Raw genomic sequence first — 24,645 nt, 5'->3', positions numbered from 1 at the left:
AAATAGCAATGAGATTTTCAAAATGGCCTCTGTGGTGGCCATATTGCAACATAAGTTGGCCTCACTTTTTTCTATGACCAAGCAGACATCATAAGAAGTATTTTTGTTGAAACCCCATGTTTATATGACCATGCATTTAGGAGTAGTGATAACAAGATTTTCAAGATGGCCACTATGGTAGCCATACTGGACATCAAATGGTACCAACTTCATCAAGGAACAAGTAGACCATGGGATAAACATGCATGACAAGTTTCATGGCAATCCTCCAAGTAGTATGAGAGGAGTAGTAATAACATACTTGAACTAATGGATGACTTCTATGACCAATAGATTTAAAATACAAATTGTACATAGGCTTGATTATGTTTGTATTGAAACTATCAAGCCAAGTTTTCTATTATAGACATATAATAAATATGGTAAATATATGACAAAATTACATGTATTATTTTGCCTATATATATAGATATGGATTGACTGTAACAGTGTGAAATATACCCTGGCTATATAGTGCCATTTAAAAGTTCTAAAAATGTCAACACAGCAACTTTAAGAACAAAAATATAAACCATTCAAAATACACATAACACAAATACATACAAAATAAAGGTAAATATGTTAAAATTTCTTAAAGTGTATTTAAAAAACCTGCAATTTTTGTATATGACATTTGACAACTGACTCCAGAGCAGAGGCCAGAAAAGAGCACGTCTCTCACAGATGGTTATATATCTGTACCAAGTTTGGGTAAATACTACTAAGTAGTAAAGGAGTAATGAGTTGCAGACAGTTACACTGTATCACAATATATGCTGCTTTAAAATGTTGGGATAAAGGAGTAATGAGCTGCAGTCACACTGTATCACATCATATGTTGCTATAAAGTGTTGGGATTATAGACAGTCTCACAGTATGCCTTTCTTTAAGTCTGAAGATAACAGACTGTATCATAAGACACCCTGCTTAAAGTGTGGAGATAACAGACTGTATCATCAGACACCCTGCTTAAAGTGTAGGGATAACAGACTGTATCATCAGACACCCTGCTTAAAGTGAGGAGATAACAGACTTTATCATCAGACACCCTGCTTAAAGTGTAGGGATAACAGACTGTATCATCAGACACCCTGCTTAATGTGTGGAGATAACAGACTGTATCATCCAACACCCTGCTTAAAGTGTGGAGATAATAGACTGTATCATCTGACACCCTGCTTAAAGTGTGGAGATAATAGACTGCATCATCTGACACCCTGCTTAAAGTGTGGAGATAACAGACTGTATCATAAGACACCCTGCTTAAAGTGTGGAGATAATAGACTGTATCATCAGACACCCTGCTTAAAGTGTGGAGATAACAGACTGTCTCATCAGACACCCTGCTTAAAGTGTGGGATAACAGACTGTATCATACTATACCCTGCTTCTAGTTTGGGGATAACAGTTATTAGTTCAAAGATAACCAGATTTCTTCCATGATACACCCAAACATGATAAATATTCTTTTCCCACCAATACTTAATAAGGAAAATGTGCAACTCAGGCACTGTATGATTTTAGCTTAGAAAATATACTGTGTGGAAAAGCATTTATATATGTTGATATGTACAGTGATTTTTTAAATATATTTGAATTGAGGCATGGAATGAACAATAACATATTTATAGCCAAACTCTCCAGCCTAGTAACTTCATGTTTTTGATGCCAGCACTTTGTTATGCATGTAAGTAAATAAACCTGAATATGAAACTGGAACCTGGTAAGATCTGCAGATTGAAACAAAATGGACTTGTCCACTGACCTTGGCATGACTTTGTGATAAACTTGTCTGGTTGTACCCTAATAAAAGTACTACCATACATAGTCACTTATAAGTCAAGTCAAACCCGCAACCAACAAATCTAAAATAGTATACTGTACCTACAGATCATGGTCTATGTCGTTTGTTCTACTGATTACTAATAACAAACTGCACAGACTCTGATCTGCCAGTCCATTATGCAACAGCAGATCTGGGTCTGTGCAGTTTGCAGTTGGACTCCACTTATAAGCGAGTATATGGTATGTACTAAACCTACACAGTCCCTGTAATACATTAACTGGGCAGAGAACTACCCTAGAGGTCAATGACATGAGTGTCCATTGCTACAGTACATGGTCTGGCACTTTGCCTGGCTTCTCCATGCATAGTAGTAGTGGTAGTAGATGTAACAGTAGTAATTTTGTTCAATCAACATGTAATCAAATATTCTAGTCCCAGATGTCATACATTAAAAAAAATAATTTATACTGCATACAATAACATAAAACAGTATAACAATTAAGATAATACAAAAACAATACAACAAACAGAGTACTAACACCTTATACAAAAGAAGTACATATTACTGGAGTAAACCATTACATGGCGATTAAATCTAGGATTATCCATATCAGCTTTATTATACCTATTAATAACATGGCCCAGGCCGTGGTTCAAGATTTAGGAAGCAAAACCTATATGATCAAATTATATTAAAAGTAAGAAAATTGATGAACAAATAACAACAATGGTATATATAATATATATATGTGATTACAAAGCATACAAACATTTAAAGACTATTAAAAACATAACTCAGAAGAGGACACAATTCAACCAAATGGAAAGTTCTCAATGGTCACAAATATAATAGGATCAAAACATAGATCCCATTTTTACTGTGCAAGAATAGGATTTAAAAATTGGTTCTTTGCTGAAATAAAATTTCAGTAGACGTAAGTGGGACACAATGCTCACTTGACACACATTGGATCTCAAAGGCAAATGCAATAATAAGGCCGGTATTGGGGGTTTAAAGACAGCCATGTCAGGATAGTTCCAGGCTGGTATTTGGGGTTTAAAGAGAGACATGTCAGGATAGTTCCAGGAAAGTATTTGGGGTTTAAAGACAGCCATGTCAAGATAGTTCCAGGCCGGTATTTGGGGTTTAAAGACAGCCATGTCAAGATAGTTCCAGGCTGGTATTTGGTGTTTAAAGACAGCCATGTCAGGATAGTTCCAGGCCAGTATTTGGGGTTTAAAGACAGCCATGTCAAGATAGTTTCAGCAACAGCAGTACCTTATAGAAACTGGTGATATCCTACATGTTGAGTGTAATTATATTTTTAGTAATTTATTTTGAGACTAGATGTTACATTGACAACTTTTATACAAATGTGAAAGGTGTCCATAATATGGCACAGCCTACATGAATTACATCTGGTTTAATATGGTAAGACAGTTTTGGACAGAAAGTTTACAATCATAGTTTTGGGGGATATGCAAGCAAAAGGTATAATTTTTTATTGGGGATAAGCTACATAAAGATGTTTTCAACTCAGTTCCTGTGGAAGCCACACCACTGCAAACAAAACCACCCTGGATAAATTTTGATATTACATTTGTCCTAAGAAAACATTCAAACCAAATCTGATCAGAGAAGATGTTGAAAATAGGTTTTCTATATGTTTAACTGGAAGCCACACCACTGCTAAGGTAGACACAATGGACTCAATTTTGACAGAGCAGAAACACTCCCATGAATGATCAAGCTTGATTGAAACTAACTAACCCACTCAAGATGTAAAAAAATTGGTTTTCCACTTGTAGCTATAAAAAAGTAAAAATGCTGCAAGGAAAGCCATCCCAAGCACAATTCTGAGAGCATGTCCCAAGAAACATTCCTAACAAGCTTGATACAAATTTGCTAAGCTTTCCTGGAGAGGTTGAAAATATATTTTCCATACTGCTGCCACTGCTGACTTTGGAGATACTTTTCTTTTTTGATAGAGTTTGTCCTAACAACCATTCCTACTAATATGTTTGGCTGAAATTGGCCCAGCATGTTTTGAGAAGTTAAAAATAGGTTTTCCACCTGGTTGCCTTGGAAGCCATGCCATTGCTTAAGGAAGCTATGCCCTATATAATCTTGACAGAGCTTGTCTTAACAAACATTTCCACCAAGACTGAGTGAAACAAGGCTCATCCATTCTGGAGAAAATGAAAGTATGTTTTCCAATTGGTTGCTAAGTAAAACAATTCCTGGACAAGCCATTACCAACACAATTTTGACCAAGGATACAGCAGGTCTTAAGAAATATTGCTACCAAGTTAACTGAAACTTGCTCAGCCATATCAGAGTCAGTAAAAAATAGATTTTCCACCTGGTTTATAAGGAAGTTACAGTTTCAAGAGTAGTAACAAAGTTACAGTTTCAAGAGTAGTAACCAAGTTACAGTTTCAAGAGTAGTAACCAAGTTACAGTTTCAAGAGTAGTAACCAAGATACAGTTTCAAGAGTAGTAACCAAGTTACAGTTTCAAGAGTAGTAACCAAGTTACAGTTTCAAAAGTAGTAACCAAGATACAGTTTCAAGAGTAGTAACCAAGTTACAGTTTCAAGAGTAGTAACCAAGTTACAGTTTCAAAAGTAGTAACCAAGATACAGTTTCAAGAGTAGTAACCAAGTTACAGTTTCAAGAGTAGTAACCAAGTTACAGTTTCAAGAGTAGTAACCAAGATACAGTTTCAAGAGTAGTAACCAAGATACAATTTTAAAAGAGTGCATCCTAAACAACTCTTAAAAAAAGTTGCAAAAAGCAATGATGTATTCTATCAAATGACTTTGTAAATCTAGCATGATCATTTTGGTGTATAAATCTTTGAAAGTCTGTGTTTGGATGCAGTCTAATAAATGAGCAATGTATCTGTAATATATGAACTCCTAAAGCCCGACTGGAATTCATGCAGATTATTGCTTTGAACAAAGTATGGTTCCAGTAGAATCCCTAAAAGCAGTCTGACATTTATACAGAATATTGTTTAGAGTATGTTTCCAGCTGTATCCCTAAAACCAGTCTGAAACTCAAACAGAATATTGTTCTGAGTATGTTTCAAGTAGAATCCTAAAACCAGTCTGAAATTTATAGAGAATATTATTTTGAATATGTTTCAAGTAGAATCCTAAAACCAGTCTGAAATTCATACAGAATATTGTTTTGAGTATGTTTCCAGTAATAACCTGAAACCAGTCTGAAATTCATATAGAATATTGTTCTGAGTATAAGGTTTCCTGCTGAATCCCTACAACAGGTCTGAAATTCATACAGAATATTCCTTTGCTTAAGCAAGACCTCTTTTAAAAGCAATATTGCTCTCTAACACCAAGTGAAAGAAATCTTTAAAAGAAATTCAATTAAATCATATAAAACATTTATGGGAATTGTTTCTGACTGACAATTTTTGGAGTATGCTTAACAATCAATTGTTCATGACTGAAAAGTCTCAAAATATTTTAATATTAAAAGAACACTGTTGACTTTTTATGAAGAAATCATGTATTAGAATTGCCGACAACATGCATGTTCTAGTCCAATTTAATTTTTGACAAGATATCTTCAAAATTTTTAAGAATATCATGCAGATTTTGAGGTGTGTCAGATAGAATAGCCTGGTTGAAATTTCTGGCTCTAGGATTGAAAAAGATGATGAATTTTCTGCATATATATATATATATATATATATATATATATACACACACACAGACACATATACACACACATGTATATAAGCAGTGCTTTGAAGTATATACAGTGTACATGTACCTTGCATGTATGTATATACAATACTGACCTTTACAAACACTATATGCAGACCACTGGTATAAACCAAATTCCCAAATTTACATTTACTCATGGTAACCCACACACACACACATATTTCATTGGTGGAAATCAAAACAGCCCTTGGTTACTACATGTAATTTCTACAGATGACTTTTAAATTTTATAGAATGATAAATTATGGCAAACAATCTTTACTTTCTTTGCCCCTTGTAAACAGAAACAAATACAACAGATTGTAAACAAAAAGATTCCTGTTGTAATGTTGCCTACTACCACACAGACTTTGCTGGAAATCACAACTAAGACCAATACCTTCCCATTTTAATGTGCCTACCTTTTTTTTAAAACGCAAAACTTTCACAATGCACCCCAAGGCATTAAATCCAGCAACTGGCTTTCTAATATCTACACGGTTTAATCAGATCAGGCAACATCCACTTGCGTATGGGCTGGATACCTGATTTTTAAAGTCTCATCATATATGTAAATAAGCAAATAAAACCAGGTTGTGGGCCAGATCCAGTCCACTGGCCATGGTTTGTACATGCCTGCTCTTGATGATGAGTCACATTATAAACTATAAACCAGACTAAAGCATGTGTCACTAACTGCCACTGTAGTGTCAGAGTCATGCAGATTTTCATGAAAATTAATTATTTCTGCTGTAACAAAAGTGGTCACAGAGGTAAATATGCAGTTCGAAGGTCACTGGATAGTAATGTTTCTTAATTAGTTTTGAAAACACAAACAACATAATGTCATGATGATCAGTCGTCTCACTGTAATGCACCAAGCAATACACTGCTCATCTACAATCCGATTAAATCAGATCTCAACTGTCTTACATGAACATCTGAGAGGAACCACTTTAAAGGGTCATGTTCTGCTGACCTGAGTAACTACCATAATCAATAACTTGATCAGCCAATCAGATAAAATCTTATACCTTCATGTTTGGGAGACCGAGCAGCATGGTTGAAGAGCATCAATGTGTGCCAAATATTTTCCTTCACTTTTGAATTTTTGAAAGCTTCATACCCATTGGCTAAATTCAAAGGTGACATGACCAGAACATGATCACTAAGCGGTTGCCATCAGATCTTCACAAAGGACAGTGGATACTAGATTTTAGTCAGATTGTGTTCATCTGGGGCCATAGTAAGTATTGATATGCACAATTCAGTACAGGTTGGAGGTAGGGGGTAAAATTATGGTAATAGTGATGCCCCCATTTCTTTCAGTTAAGTGTCATGCACCATCTAGCAGTGAGTGTGTGAAAGAATAACTTATGATAAAAATATTCAATATATTTTGTCCACAGACTTTGATGCAGTGTACAGTAATATGGAGTCTATGCGCAGTGAAAATGAAATTCCAGTGACACTTATGAAAAATCCATTTAGTGGCAAGAAGTGGATTTTGTATAAAACCTGGAGAAATTCAACATGAGCTGTTGTTTGCACATGCCATTCTTTCACATTCAGGGTACCATCCCCCAATCACCTGTACCAAATTGTGCCCTTAATATTCATTGGCTGGGTTGAATGGGGTCTTTTGTCTCTCAGTATGCTACAAATCTTTCTTGGATGAGTCAAGATCCCCAGTGTTCTGCTGTTAGTTAGTCACCTCAATATCTTTTAAACCAAATTCATCAGTTACATCCTCTCATTACCATTTATAACACAAACTAAATCAGCCTTTGGCTTTTGTATTCAATTAAATTTGTTCTGTTTCTGGATGAATTAATTAGGTATCATTTATAGGTAAATTATATTTTAAAAAAAACAAAAAAAAAACATTACAAACTCTTGTGATTTACTGGCAAGGACGATATCAGTCAAACTGGGTCAAATTCTGCTGTGCAGTTTTTATGAAGTAATTTTAAAAAATTTCTAATTATAACAACAGCCATATTTGATGGAAGCTCAGCATTATTTGTATAAATTTTAAAGATTAAAGGATGAGATATGCCACTCTGCTGGCCTGGTGGTTAGAGCATCCACCTAGAGCAGGATCACTGACTATACAGCAGATCTGTCAAAGTGTTTAAAGATTTTTCTATTTTTAGTAACACTGGTTTTTCTATTTATAGAAACAGTGGCCATATCTAAAAGTGGATCATCATTTGTACAAACTTGAAAGGTCTTCCTGCCAGGATGTTTTTTCTCAAATTTCATAAATTTAATTCATTGGTTTTGAAAAGAAGCTGCAGGAATTTTACTAATTTAGTAATGGCAGAAATATCTGACTGTGGATAGGCACCATTTTTTAAAATCTGAAAGCCCTTCATGTCAGTATGTTCCGCATCAAATTAAATAAAATGCTTTCAGAGATAAAGTTTAAAATAAAATATTTATGAACACACAATACACTTTGGTCAGGTAAAAATACAGAATCTGAGTACCTGTCTGGAGCAACTAAAGGTGATGACATCACCACATCAAGGTCAGTTATTATACTTAGAACAGTATCGACTGTTCATAGAGGTAATGAAAAGCAAATGATCATGCAAATGGGCTTTTGACCATGGAAATTTAGTGGCAGACTGAAATCAATTTTCAAATCCATTCACTATTTATTTCCTTTCTATTTATCCTTCATCATCCTGCATTCTTTATTTTTGAATTTAGATTCTTTGTCTCCATTACTGGTAAATTCCATTTATCATTTCATTTATGTCCTGATGTTTTTCTTGTTTGTGTATGTTAATTCTACATTCTGTTTGCATTCCATTTTCATTTCACTGGTAAAATCATTAATTTAAAAGTCAGTGTATATGAAGTATCATAAATAAAACCACAGGAACATATTAACCAAATTAACCACAAGTTTGCAACTCTAGTCATGTTTACTGTATTTCTAACTTTGTTTTAAAAAGTCTAATGTATTGTTTGTGTGTGTGTAGATCCTGCTTCTTGTATGTCACTGGTTTTGTCAATGGCAATTTGTGTGATTTTGGTATGCAGGTAGTGTACTTATCCCTCTCATGTCATGTCTGTTTGTCACTGTCAAACCTGTAGGTTTTTACAGTCCTTTCTTTTTTACCTTTGCATGTGTTTATTTTATGTTATGCTACCACTTGTGCTGGCAATAAAAACTCAGTTCAGCATGGGGATGCAATCCCAGAGTAATTTTAGTCCAAGGTTATGTACATGTAAAAACAATTCTAATGCTGTAGTGACAATCCACACAGAAAACCAGAAAACCTGTGGGACTTCATTTTATCCCATGACCTAATTATAAAATTAATATTTATCTAGATGCAATCTGATTGATGGGTTACCATTTTTTTCTGTCCACTACTTTTTTCACATTACAATCTTTACTTGTATTCTTATTTAATTTTCAACGAAGACATTAAATTAATAAATACATGTATTATCATTACAATCCAACACATCGATAGGAAACAAATGAACATTTTTATACAAAATTAAAAAAACACTCCGGTGGCCTAGTGGTTAGAGCATCCACCTAGGACGCAGGAGGTCGTGGGTTCGATCCCCAGCCAAGTCATACCAAAGACCTATAAAAATGGTACTAACAGCTGCCTTGCTTCGTGCTCAGCATTAAAAGGTTAGTGTTAGGACTGGTCGGCGTGGTGTCACAATAATGTGACTGGGTGGGACATCATGCTACATGTCTGTGGCATGATGCCCCAGTGCTAGACATCACTATAAACCGCCACACTGCAGACATCGTAGCTATATGACTGAAAAAGTCTTAAAGCTACGTTAAAAATGCAAATCACACACAAACACACAAAATTAAAAACATTTAGATACTTTGGTGCTTAATTGCAACCCGCACATGTATAAAAACTGCTTCCATCTAAAAACTAGAAAATGTGTACCAATGCTTCATATCTCCAAGCATTTATTAGCTATTAATTACAATGTCTACCACCCACCCCAACCCAATCCATGCCCACAGAAGGGTGTATCAGAGTTCTTTGACAGGAGGCAGAAATCTAAAGTCGCTTCTCAAATACAGTACAATCTGAATTTACACAATTGGTTATTTTCAGTCGAGTTATACTGCATTTAAATTACTGGACAGGCAGTATTATCAACAGCACAGACACCAGTGGTTATTTTCAGTCAAGATATATTGCATTTAAGTTATTGGACAGGCAGTATTATCAACAGCACAGACACCAGTGGTTATTTTCAGTCAAGATATATTGCATTTAAGTTACTGGACAGGCAGTATTATCAACAGCACATACACCAGTGGTTATTTTCAGTCAAGATATATTGCATTTAAGTTATTGGACAGGCAGTATTATCAACAGCACAGACACCAGTGGTTATTTTCAGTCAAGATATATTGCATTTAAGTTACTGGACAGGCAGTATTATCAACAGCACATACACTAGTGGTTATTTTCAGTCAAGATAATTTTGTTTGACTTATTGGACTGGCGGTATTGTCAACAGAACCTTTTTAGAATGCTCCAAAAAGAAGAATTGAGGCTACCATGACCATATATTTACCCGTGTGAAGTACAAACTAGCAGTTGGTCCCATATAAATGAACCCAAAATGTCCCATTTTCTATAGATCATAGTGTGACAAAATCAACACACAAATTTCAAGCACAGACACAGCAAATTTTTCTTTTCTGCTCTTTCTAATAATGTACATCTAAAGACTTACCTTCAGAGTTCTGGTTTTATTTTGAATTTTTAGATTTTACTTTGAACTTTGAGATATTATATTTCAGAATTTTATTTTGAAAATCATACCTCTTTATATGCTTATTAATACAGTGTATGGGATGCAACTTAATATGGCCGCTGCTGAAAAGGGTCTAAAGGGGAGATGACCGTTGCTGGTATCTTTTCTGAAAAGGATCTAAAGGGGAAGCCCCACTGGGTGTATAATGCAAGAGATAAGGACCATACTGCTGACTCTGGTTATGTTCCAAATTGCAGTATAGCAAAATTGATGTATATTTGATGAATGTGTGTATGGATGTTGGGTAAATAAATATACTGCATGCCAATTGGTGTTAGTATTGCACAATTTCATATGAAAATTAATCAGCTCTGTGTAAGGACATCAACTGTGTCAGGGGAATATGGGACATCTAAGACAACAAAATTTGGTACAATGACATGACTGTGTTATATCTTAATTTGTGTTATAATGAAACATGTTATTGTGGAGTTCTGCTATTTTATACAAAAAAGATTCCTATAGGAATTTACAACATAATTTCCAAAATAAATCAATGTTCAGAAAAGTTTCCAACCTGAATAAAAATAGAGAGATGGAAAAAGGTGATTATAATAATATGGTAGTGGTCTCAGTTCAAAGTCATTAAAATTAGAGATGTTGGTGTAATTCCTGTCTGTGTGTCAGATTTGAATTTTTAATGTACCTTTGGTAATTTTTCAGTCATATCGCTATGATATCTACAGTGAAGCAGTTTATAGTGATGTCGTGCTCTGAGGCATCATGCCACAGATACATAGCATGATGTCCCACCCAGGCACATTATTGTGACACCAGGCACACCAGTCCGAACACTAACCTCTTAGAACCAAACCCTAGCAAGGCAGACATAACGCTAACCTCTTAAAGCTGAGCACCTAGTGAGGAGGCTCTTGGTACCATTTTAATAAGTCTTTGGTATGACTTAGCCGGGGTTCAAACCCACAACCACCGCATCTGAGGTGGACGCTCTAACCACCAGGCCAGCAGAGTGGTCAGTGTAATTCCTGAAAGGAAAGACATAGTGAAAATCTGTAAGAAGTTGTCCTTTCATGGTTTTGTCCAGCAAATAAGTGTTAAGTTGCAAATCTGATTGGTGAATTAACACCCATTTTATTCCTGAAATTTACCGAAACACTAGAATAAATGAAGAGCTAGTTTGTCCAAAATTACTGAATGCATTACTTCCCTTGACTGCGTCTTAGCTTGCAGTTTTCTGAAATGTCATTTTAAAACAAAAGCTGACCATCCATTACTGTAGAAATACATTATGGGATGGGTCATATTAAGTGAGCATACAATGTTTTGTGCAATATATAATGATCACAACTTGTAATAAAAAACAGATCAAAAATATTTTTGACTTCTTTGAAAAGGAAAGCAAAGAAAATGTGAACTGAGTGAATAAAATAAAATGGGCCCAACTTGAAAGCACTATAAATAAAAAGATAGGTTGAAATATAAATCATTCTCTTTCATAGGATACAGAGCTAACACTTAGAATATATTTTTCATTAAATACCACTGAACCAATTACTGAAGATGAAGAAAGGCAGCAAATATCATAAGTAACATGGCAATAAAAGAATATTTTAGCTAATTTGTGAGATTTAAAATGGGTTTTACCCATTACAATCTGTTCATTTATTTCCCCACTGAACTTCCTGTACATTTAATGTGTGTGGCTGTGAAGTCTTCTGAAGCTGGGTTTGAATTAATGTTATGAGGAAGGTAATATTATACAACTGAAGAGAAATCAGTGAGGAAGAAAAATATTAAAAATCTGAGTATCACTATTATAATTGATATAGGGACTGATCATTAGATTCCGGGAGGAAAGGGGTGGGGTTTACTTTCCAACCAGGAAATATTTTTCTTGTTTCTCAACATACTTTCTTCAGCTACTATAGGATAAATTTTTTCTACAAATCAAAAGTAATTTGTTCAAGCTATTCAGAAGCATGAACTTTCCTCCCTAAAAAAAAAATCCTATTCCCAGAACAACGCCCATCTTAAAATGAAATGGTCAATCCCTACAATGAGGGAAACAATCTTAGTCCATATGTATTTTCCCTCAACTCATTTTGTTAGATGAACATTGGTCAGGATTCACTGTACAAATTAAGGTCCCAAAGTAAAGCTACGGAAAAAGGATAATATTAAAATTTCACTAACTTTAAATTTCTCAATGCTCATGATCAGAGTCATAATTATTCTCAATACAGACATATCCTTAATGCAAGCTTCCATGCAGAGAAAACACAGTTGCTGCATTTTTGTTCTATGTCCTTTCAATTCCACAACAAAGAGACAAGTGCTAATTTTAGTAACGAGTTTTCCAAACTCAAGACAATAAAAGATATAAAAAATTCCATCAATAAAACTGTCTCAGTTTTGTTCAGTTATAACTTGGATAAGCTCTCAAAACATTCTTTTTATAAAAATTGTATTTTTGTTATCAATCAATCCTGGCCACCCAAACCCACATACATGTATACTGTTTCAAGAGTCCTTCACAGCCCAGTGTCATTTGCACTCAATTATCAAGGTAGCAATGTGATTAAAGCCCAAATATATAGGTTGTTGCATATTGTACGAGCAGATCTGGGTCTGTGCAGTTCGTCAGGACCGGGTCTGTGCAGTTCGTCAGGACCAATAAGTAGAACAAACAACAGTTTGATTTGGCCTATAATCAAGTATATATGGTGTGTAATTTGTGTACTGCATGTTTTTCTCAGATTGTTAACACTGACAGTCCCATCAAAAATCCAAATGCTATTTATATTGCACTTCTGAAAATGAGTCATTTACATGTGACATAACCCACCCCCCAGTCCCCATCCCAACAAAAGAACTTCAATTATCCAGCCCATGTTTAATCATCAGGGCACTGTACATCAAAATATTAAAAACAGTACATGTACATATGTAGATATTATGATTTTTTGATAACCCGGTCTATTGTATAATACTTTTAATGTACATATTCTATTATCCATCTATTCTCATATCCATCATGGTCTTGGTCCTGCACCCTGATGGATAATTGAAGTTCTACTGTACATAAAAAGGGCTCAACCTGAAGGTACCCTAGCACTCAGTTTTGATCCTCATATGCTACTGTAGCTATGTTTAACACCAGTGATCATCAAAATGGCATCAATGTCAACAAAAACAATATATTTGATGAGTGAAAATTTAGGGGTTTGTGCTCTTGTCTACAGAATTGTTAACTTTGAAGTCAGACACCCACAAGTAAAATGTATATTTGTGCTTGTATTAATGATGTAAAAGACTAAATTTAAATGTTATCAATGACGTAAGGGACTAAATTTAGGATATATAAATGATGTAAGGGACTACATTTCGGTTATATAAATGACTCAAGGACTAAATTTAGGTTTTATAAACGATGTCAAATTTAGATTTATAACTGATGTAAGGGACTAAATTTATGTTTTATAACTAATGTAAAAGACTAAATTTAGATTTTATAAATGATGTCAGGGACTAAATTTGGGCTATATAAATGATGTAAGGGACTAAATTTAGGTTGTAATATAGGACTCATGGTACCAATTCAGTTCCCATAGTAAACCTATGCAAACACCATGATATTAAAAATTCAATAACTTAAAAAATTTTGAGTGCTCATGATCAAACCTATACTTATCAGTATAGATGAAACCTGGATATCAGCTTCTGTGTAGAGGAAAAGATATGAGCCACTGCATTTTCTGGACCAGCATGCGTTTGGAACACATGCTTTTAATTCCACACCAATTAGTCAGATGTTAATTTACTTAATGAGTGTTCCAAACTCAAGACTGTTAAAAGACTGAAATTCCATCAATAAAACAATGTCTCTTTTTTTTCTTCCACTTAGCAACTAGGATAAACTCTACACCATAACTTACATTATTAACCAATCCTGGTCAGCCTAACCCATATATACTCTATTTTATGTTCACTCATTTCCAGGCTGTTTCCCAGACCATTAGTACCATGTGTCCATCAGGGGCACACTGTAGATAGTATGTACTTCTGAGAGATAATGACAGGTATAAAGTTGTTTGCATTAGCAATATGCACAATGGAGAGAATGTTGGCATACCTCTATGTTACTTTCATGTACTGTGGCTGAAATTTCTCTGGATATTGTACTTGTGGAAGTTGTAAATGATCTATGCAAACAGATAAACAAACAAATGACTGCTACCTTGTGTTAAAAGATGAGCCTAATTAGTCTAAAGTGCACAGAATATAACAGTTATTTAAAGAGGGGAAATGAATTTTGCTGGACAAGACAATACCAGGTTCTGAAAAAGAAATGACTGAATTAAAAAATATATCAAATGTAAAAGTGGTTATCAGTTCATTTTTTTTAAATTTACATTTGAAGTCCAGGGAGTGAAAAAATGACCATCCGGAACTAGCAGGTTTTTGTTGGTTCTTTTTGTATAAGTGCACAAATGGAGTAAGGCCAAGCTGTGTACTCTATAACCCATAATGTACCCATCAATCATACTCCAAAATAAAGGGAATTAGAAGTTCTTTAACAAAGCCCAAGAGAGGTTCTTTAACAAAGCCCAAGATATTCAAGGCCTTTTTTAAGAGACCAAGATAACCAGTGAGGAAAACCTGGAATTTATTTTCCTTTAAAAATCCAAACCTATGCAAAATAAGAAACTAGAATTTCACAAAACAAATTTGTGAAATTCTTGTTCTTACCTTCAGTCATCATGTATGATGTCCTCAAGAAAATGATACATGTAAATTAACACTGATGTTATGCATGAACATAAGCTAATTATGCTTATTTTGCTCTTGCTTACACAATATGCCTCATGACATCATTGCATGCAATGACCTCAATTATGGGGAAATTAGAAGTCTTAGAACATGGGAGTGAAGTCTACTTACATTTAGAACTGTTGTTCTGGGTGAAAGAAAAATATAGTGAAATGTTTTTCTTCACACATTTGTAATGAAATTAAAGAAGAAAAAAATGAGACAATTCACTTTCAAGAATAAGCAAAACATTTTACACTTTGGGCATTGACCTCAATAAACCTGATATTTTTCATCACTGTTCACACTGTAGCATTTATTAGTAACATCTCAGGTATAAAAGATTCATGCATTTTTTAAAATTCTCCCATTTTCATCCATGGGGTGTGGGGTGCTGGGCATGTGTGGGACTTGGCTGCGAAATCATCACTGTTCTGCAGGGGATAAAACATGAGAATTATTCTCATGAGACTGTTTGTTACATGCTTACGACTTTAACGTTTCAGCTATACAACTAAAATTAAATCTATAATATAAATACCTATGCGTTACTTTACAGATGTTATGTACTTCTGACAAAGTGTGCTCTGTGTGTGGTTTGGATTTTTAATGTAGCTTCAAAACAAATTTTGTCATATCACCAAAATATCTGTAGTGTGGCAGTTCATAGAGACATCAAGCACTGGGGCATCATGCCACAGACATGTAGCATCATGTCCCACTCTGTCACATTATCTTGACACCTGGTTAACCAGTCCTAACACTAACCTCTTAATGCCAGGCACCAAGCGAGGCAGTTGCTAGTACCATTGCGATAAGTCTTTTTAAAAGTTTTTTGTAAGTATTTCTATAAATCCTAATAAAGTAGTTCTTTAATATCACTTCAATTGGCATGGATTAGAAATGCAGATGTTATTTGAAAACTGTTGCCAAAATTCTGTTAACTTCCAACAATAATTTATATTTGAACACATATGTCATTTTATTTAAATTCAAATTATAAATATATATATATATATATATATCACAGTGTCAGCCAATTCTGCGCAACAATACAACATTCTTTTAAACATTGGATCATGTGTTGTTTTTGGTCAAATATCCAATTGTATCAAGAAAGAACAACCATCTTTTTGTTGTTGTTGTTGTTGTTGTTGTGGGGTTTAATGCCATTTTTCAGCACACGATAGGCTATACATGGCAGCCAGTATTAATGGTGGAGGAAGAACCCGGGAAAACCCCGGAAAGAACCACCTACCCTCGAGAAGCTACTGGCAAGCTTTCTCACATAACCACATTGGCTGAATCTTAGACTCGAACCGCCGCAGACAGAGGTGAGATGGCAGTGATCCGTAATGAAGAGCGCTTTAGACCACTCGGCCACTCGGGGCCCCCCATCTTTTTGTTAAGGAAGTGATATTCATAAAGTGTACAAAAGTATCGCACATTTCTACCCTAATTGCATATGAAAATATGATTTCTAAATGGCAACGTGAAGACCCACTCCATGACCATCTTGAACCTGTAACCCAGAAAATCCTATTATCTATGTATCTTTTAGAATCATAAAATACAGTACATAAAAGGGGTCCCCGAGTGGTCTAAAGTGCTCTCCGTTACGGATCACTGCCATCTCACCTCTGTCTGCATGTGTTCGAGTCTAGGATTCAGCTAATGTGGGTATGTGAGAAAGCTTGCCAGTAGCTTCTCGTGGGTCGGTGGTTCTTCCCGGGTTCTACCTCCACCATTAATACTGGCCCCCATACATAGCCTATTGTGTACTGAGAAATGGTGTTAAACCCCACAACAACAGTATATAAAAGATGGAAATGTATACCTTAAAACAACTAATTTTAATCTAGGATTCCAATTTTGCAAGTTGTCCCACACAGTTTAATTGTCTGCAAAATGTCAACTTGCTGCCAGAACGGGATTCTCAAGAAATTCCCCAGTGTATAGTCTGTTTCTAAATTCTTTCAAGACAAGTTCTACTGTATATAGTCAGATACAGATCTGGGTCTGTGCAGTTTATTACAACAAGACCAACCTTAATCTGCCAATGAATTATTGGACCTGACCTACAAGTGAGTAGAGACAGTACATTTGTTTACATGTTAAAAGCTCTTCCTCTTCTTTCTTGTTCTGTGTCATAACTGCATGAATTTACTGTTTTTTGTATCTCACTTTAAACTGTTTATTTTAAATATTAATCTATTCATTCATTATTTAATGTCATGATGTGCCTACCATTAAATAGATGTAAACTATATAAATAAACATTATGTTAGAGACTCTGTATTCTGCCCAGATTTGATTTCATGCTGTGTCCCAAAACAAGGCCCAAAAATATCACTGCCTTGACACTAAACTCTTTTTATGTACTGATTTGTCAGTTTGTTGATAAACACCAAACAATTTAATGAGTAAACAATGCCTTAAAAGACAAGTTTGCCAGATTACATGTTTAAATATTCAATGATGTACATTTCCCTTCCCTACTGCATTTCAGATATACTTTTCATCAATACAAACAGATGGTAATTTCCATTGACTATTTTGACATTCACCTGATCATGAAGCCAATCGCAACCATAGGTCCACATGAGGGATTTCTTGAAAGTGAAAACAAAGTTTGGAGAACATTATAAATATCATACCACCAACAAACTGGTTCAAACATCTACTGAATCCAAAAGGCTCCAGGCAAACTTTTTCATCATTGCCAAAAGTTAAATGTGGTTTATCTCGTGAATCAACCAAATAACTCTGCCACTGAGGCCATACTGTTTTTAAACAATTTCTGGATGAAAACAACTGATGACCATGCATGGGAATGATTATGATTGTAATCGTAATTGAATGGAATCAATTACTGTGTGATCTGTAATCATAATAATTGATTTCAGAAGATCTATAATTGTATGACTGCTCCAGTACCCTAGTGGTTAGAGCGGCTGCCTCAGATCCAGGAGGTCACAGGTTCAAACCCCAGTCGAGTCACACCAAAAACAATAAATGGTACTAACAGCTGCCTCACTAGGTGTTCAGCATTAAGAGGCTGGTGTTTGGATTGGGCAGCATGGTGTCAGGATAATGAGACTGGGTGGGAAATCATGCTATATGTCTACAGCATGATGCCCCAATGCTGGACATCACTATAAACTGCCACACTGCAGACATCGTAGCAATATTACAGAAAAAGCTACGTTAAAAATCCAAATCACACACGCACACAAATTTACTGATTATATATCATCGTGACCTGATACAAAAACCACCTGTCCTGACAGACCATAATTTTTTGGCAAAAGTCACGGTCTTTCAAGACAGGTTCTACTATAGCAACCATATCTTGTTGTGAAATGGCAACATTTTAACAAACATAAAAGCCATTTATGCCAGAACACATTCTGAAATATTTTATTTTGGTCAAATTCTGTTCAATAGTTTTTGAGAAGTCATTTAATGATTTTTCTATTTTGAGCACTCTCTTGCTCCTCCCTTGTAATGCCTCAGATGACAAATAAGGTTTTTATGACAGAATTCAAGTTTTGATTTAGAAAAGGTGGCTATATTTTTGGGGGGAACAACATCTGTTGTAGAAGTTTCAAACCCCACCCTCACATCTATCCATGTGGATTTGAGTCTCAGGCTCGAACAATGTAGGTGTGTAAGAAAGTTTGTCAGTATCTTACTATGGGTCAGTTGAATACTTGTCAACAATGATATAAATACTAAAACACATGCTTTATTATTTATATCATTGCTGACAAGCATGTAATGCAGTAGGCAGTGACAATTGTAAACATATTCAAGAATCTGAAAGATGTGCAGCTGAAATGGCACAAATTTGATGATGAGAACAGAGAGCACAATCCCATGAATAATCAAGAGAAAAAATGAAGAAACCACCAGAAAATATGGAAAAAGGAAACAAAAAGGATGAAGTCTGACCCAGGAGAGGCCATGATATTCACTTACTTCTATTTGATTTCAGCTGGATCAGTGAAATTTAGACATAATCAGTAAAATTTTGTTTAATGATCTTGTAGGTAAGTGGAAAAGAATCCCAATTTCAAACCCTGGAGTAAGGCTCCAAGACCCCATATCAATATGTTCCTTGACCAAGATGCAAGCCATTTATAAAGTTTTGTCACTGCAAACTGAATTTGAGGCAAATTTTCCCTCCTTTAATGAATAGGTGTCTTCTTTGTCTCAAATGTAAATCATCCACATAGATTGGTGATAAACTGTCTCACATGTGAATCATCCACATAGTTTGGTGATAAAGAACTTTGTCTTACATGTGAATCATCCAAAAAATCACAATTCTTCATTGAGTCACCATGATCATGGTTCATACTTGTTTCAAGGATTTTTCCAGATTGTCCTAAACATGTATGACCATTACATTTGAACACCAAAATAAATAGATATTTTTAAAAACAAGCCATTTTTTAAGTTTAGTCAAGGCATCTGGTATTGAATTGAAACATGATAAGAAAAGATGGCTGGATGGAGAGGCAGATGGAGGTTGAACTAGGGTCCATGATAGAAGGTGATCATGGACAAACTGTTGCTCAAGTTCTTGTAATTTCACCCAAAGATACACAGAAAATGAAGCCTTTTCACAGAGTCTTCCATCCCTTTTTTAAAAGCAACTGTTTTTGTATTCTAACTATAATAGCAACTCATGTTGTTGTTTTTTTGAAAGAGTAATGTAACACAATTTGATTACAAATATTTTCATGTCTTTCATGAACATTTCTATCAATGTAATGATTATTTATGTCTGCAATTGCAGTTCAGTACAAGTGTCCTGCACAAAAAAGTTCACTCTTTCAACATTTTGTTTCAATGTTCAACTTGTTGTTGTTGTTGGGTTTATCGCCATTTTTCAGCACACGATAGGCTATGCATGGCGGCCAGAATTAATGGTGGAGGAAGAACCCGGGAAAACCCCAGGAAGAACCACCGACCCACGAGAAGCTACTGGCAAGCTTGCTCACATACCCACATTGGCCGAATCCTAGACTCGAACCCATGCAGACAGAGGTGAGATGGCAGTGATCTGTAACAGAGAGCGCTTTAGACCACTCAGCCACTTGGAGCCCCCTGTGTTCAACTTGTAACAGTACAAAGTGGTTGTTTGTACCCGATATATATAACCCATTTTCAAGGTTATCACCTTTGCAAATAGTTATACAATAAATTTATTGCAACAATCTAAGGAAAATATTTTCACAAAATTCAAGAGAACTGCTATTGCTTTTATATTATTTGGTTCAAAGGTTAAGAAATACTACATTCTTTTATTTTCTACATATTAATCTCTACATCAGGGATCGTCCTGGGCTTCGCCAAAGTCGCAAATTGCGATTTTTTTCCCTTATTGGCGACAAAAATATCCCATCTGGCGATATTTTTGGCGACATACTTTTTGGTTATTTAATTTGTACATACAATCATGGATTTGGACTGGATAAATTAAAAGGGAGAACGAAAGGAAGCCACAAACTTGACTAAGCAATGCATTGGAATCAATCTGTTACACAAACGATCATTTGTTCGTATTGACGACCCCATCTTTACAATGCATTGTTGCATCATAATCTGCTTATGCTGACATCTGGGCTGAGTACTGTATGCTGTGAAAGTCAATCATGATACCGCACTATACCTACAACTGACCGACTTCTGAAGACGCGAATAGAACAGATACAATTAATTGTATGGCTAATCCTTCTGTGTTTTTTTTTTTTTTTTTTTTTTTACATATACCAATACAATAGTTTCGCTGAACCTTTATAGAAAACTGATAACGTTTGAAGTACCCACTGTGTATAAATACAAAGCAAATGGAAAAAATCTCAATCACAATTATATCTGTCGCCAGTGCAGCATTTTACTCATTGATCTTTTCCTTTTGCCATCAATTCCATGTTACGGCTGCAGAGACTTAAACTCCGCAACAAGAAATAGCACACAAAAAAAAAACAGTTTTGCATAATTAATAATTATTTATTTCTCAAAATACAGGAGTGAAAGAATCCCTAAATTGGGTGTGAATTTATGCTTATATATACGGTCCAATATTGCCAGGTGTTGACTCGTGTAAGTTTCATTCGTGGGAATGGAGATCCTATTTTGCTTGTCAAGAAAATTTATACAGCATTCAGTGATCATTCTTGGGATTTAGGAAGCAATTCACTACAAGCTTTGTGAAGCTAGCCTTAAAGGGGTGGGGTGTGGGGTGTGCTGCTGAGAGACTACTGGTGTCACCTGTCAGCACTGTAGACTGTGAACGTGGATTCAGTAAGATGAACCTCATAAAAACTGACATCAGAAATAAGCTCTGCATCTCATCTCTCGAGAATTTAATGAGAATCAGCATGTACAGATGTGAAAAATTAGACTTTGAAACTGCATTCAACAAGTGGGCAGTCGTAAAATCGCGACAGACCTTCATGTAACACTTCGTAACATTTTGTTAATGCTTGTTTTAATTAAAGTATTAACTAACCCATCTTTTGTAATTTTCATTACCTGTTACATTAATAGACTAAATTAACACTTGGAAAAATGTACACTACTTGTTTTGGCGACACTTTTTGAAAACTGGCGACAAAATATTGAAGTTGGCAATTTTTTTGGCGACAGCTTTTTAAAAGCCAGGACCATCCCTGCTACATACCCACTTTCTCCCTATTTTCCTCAACTTACCTCTATTCTTGTACAAAATAGAAAAGTCACTTTGCCCAAAATTATGAGTCTAGCATGGACCCTGGACAACATCATCACATGCAGCACACTGACTAATCATGGGCATATACATGTACTGGGCTTTAGGAGGTGGTTGGTCTAGCATGGACCCTGGACAACAACATCACATGAGGCACACTGACTAATGATGGGCATATACTGGGCTTTAGAAGGTGGTTGGTCTAGCATGGACCCTGGACAACAACATCACATGCAGCACACTGACTAATGATGGGCATATACTGGGCTTTAGGAGGTGGTTGGTCTACCATGGACCCTGGACAACATTACATGAGGCACACTGACTAATGATGGGCATATACTGGGCTTTAGGAGGTCGTTGGTCTAGCATGGACCCTGGACAACAACATCACATGAGGCACACTGACTAATGATGGGCATATACTGGGCTTTAGAAGGTGGTTGGTCTAGCATGGACCCTGGATAACAACATCACACGAGACACACTGACTAATAATGGGCATATACTGGGCTTTAGGAGGTGGTTGGTCTAGCGTGGACCCTGGACAACAACATCACATGCAGCACACTGACTAATGATGGGCATATATTGGGCTTTAGGAGGTGGTTGGTCTAGCATGGACCCTGGACAACAACATCACATGAGGCACACTGACTAATGATGGGCATATACTGGGCTTTAGGAGGTGGTTGGTCTAGCATGGACCCTGGACAACAACATCACATGAGGCACACTGACTAATGATGGGCATGTACTGGGCTTTAGGAGGTGGTTGGTCTAGCATGGACCCTGGACAACAACATCACATGCAGCACACTGACTAATGATGGGCATATACATGTACTGGGCTTTAGGAGGTGGTTGGTCCAGCATAGTTCCTGGACAACAACATCATATGAGGCACACTGACTAATGATGGGCATATACTGGGCTTTAGGAGTCAGTTGGTCTAGCATGGACCCTGGACAACAACATCACATGCAGCACACTGACTAATGATGGGTATATACATGTACTGGGCTTTAGGAGATGGTTGGTCTAGCATAGTCCCTGGACAACAACATCATATGAGGCACACTGACTAATGATGGGCATATACTGGGCTTTAGGAGGCGGTTGGTCTAGCATGGACCCTGGACAACAATATCACATGAGGCATATTGACTAATGATGGGCATATACTGGGCTTTAGGAGGTGGTTGGTCTAGCATGGACCCTGGACAACAACATCACATGCAGCACGCTGACTAATGATGGGCATATACTGGGCTTTAGATGGTGGTTGGTCTAGCATGGACCCTGGACAACAACATCACATAAGGCACACTGACTAATGATGGGCATATACTGGGCTTTAGGTTGGTTTACCTGGCTACTTTTACTTTACATCCAGCTACTTTTTTTAAAAAAAATAATTTAAAAAAATGCCTGCTTTGGCAAGTCACCCTCCAGTTTTCATCTGATCTAAGGCCCTGATATAAAAGGACGGTCTTTTGGGGCAGGCAATAAAAAAAATTGGGATCTTTACTGCAGCATATTATGGCAGTGCCCCCTCTCCAATGATTAGTCCAATATGTCTTCCAAGTTTCATGAAGGTAGTGTGAATGGTCTGCTCTGAAAACTAGGATGTTCACAACACACATTTTGAAAGTAGAGTCCATATTACGGAAAAAGAAACAAAAATCCAAGCCCAGTTTTCATGTCTTTCAATATCCTCAATAGTCTCACATTCTTCCCCTATTTTTTGTTTATAAGCAAAAGATCATTTTTACATGATTAATACAATCAATATGATCACGGGAAGCAAATCTGAAAATGTTAGTTTTACTTTTATGTATATATTCATGTAAATTATAGGCAGCTGTAATAATTTGCTGCAAGTTGTATGCACGTAGATAAGCAGGCTGTATAGTTTTCTCATCAAGGTCTAGCAAAACTGGTAATTCTTACAGATTTACTAGTATGTGCTGTGCAATATAGGCCTACATGCTGTCTTTGTTCTTAAACGCTTGAAACAATGAATGTGCCCTTTGAGACCCATTTAGATGCCATATTGGTAGAGGTAATAAAAATAGAAATAATGACTGATCCTTCTGTGATGTAAGACATTTAAAAGCGGCAGCTTACAGAACAAAAACATGTTTACTTCTTTGTCTAGCTTGGTAGACTTTTGGTATGAAGAAATTATACTTACCACCCTTTTTTACTAAATGGACTCGTCTAATGTCAACATTTCTTTCAACACTGGCCGACAGTTTTTATCCTCCTTACAAGAGCAATATACCACTCCATTCTTCATAAAACCTTTGTAACCCTGAATGACTAAACATTTTTTGTAAAAATTTCAATTTCTAAAACAAAAGAATTGCCTAGCGATCCTTGTATTTAGTTTTATAGTGGGCCATACTTACTATGAGTCGTTGGTAAAACAAGGTACTTTAGGTGGCTCGTAATTATACAAGTGGCTATGAAGAACGTCAAAACAAAAGTTACACATTTCTGATGTAGCAACAGTATATCCATTTTTATGATTATTGGGATGAACACTGGACCCATTACAGCACACTGCAGGCATAGAATTGTTTAGTTTTTGTTTCTTTACACCACAACAGGATGCGGCCATATTCACCAACAAGTCACGCCAAACATTTCTAATCGACGAGGACTACAAGGCAGTTACTATTAACTGGTTTTGTAACAGAACACCGCACCGGACAAATCATGCTCGTATGATTTCCATTAAG

General features: G+C 35.9%; 1 protein-coding gene across 3 annotated transcripts in view; it reads right to left on the bottom strand.

The window, feature by feature from the left end:
- LOC149799370 (AMMECR1-like protein) overlaps positions 1 to 24,561 on the bottom strand; it is an 89,004-nt gene extending 64,443 nt beyond the window's left edge. For all 3 annotated transcript variants that reach the window (XM_089958704.1, XM_089958703.1, XM_089958705.1), the window contains exon 1: positions 24,313 to 24,561. In XM_089958704.1, the coding sequence (XP_089814830.1) occupies positions 24,313 to 24,524 (212 nt within the window). In that variant the 5' untranslated portion in view covers positions 24,525 to 24,561. The remainder of the gene's footprint in view (positions 1 to 24,312) is intronic.
- Positions 24,562 to 24,645: the final 84 nt, after the last annotated feature.

This window comes from Sinohyriopsis cumingii, chromosome 5 (assembly GCF_028554795.1).
Source record: "Sinohyriopsis cumingii isolate HCF-2022 chromosome 5, ASM2855479v2, whole genome shotgun sequence".
NCBI lineage: Eukaryota > Metazoa > Mollusca > Bivalvia > Unionida > Unionidae > Sinohyriopsis > Sinohyriopsis cumingii.
The sequence above is the reverse complement of the archived record's forward strand: the minus strand, read 5'-3'. Positions and strand labels throughout refer to the sequence as shown.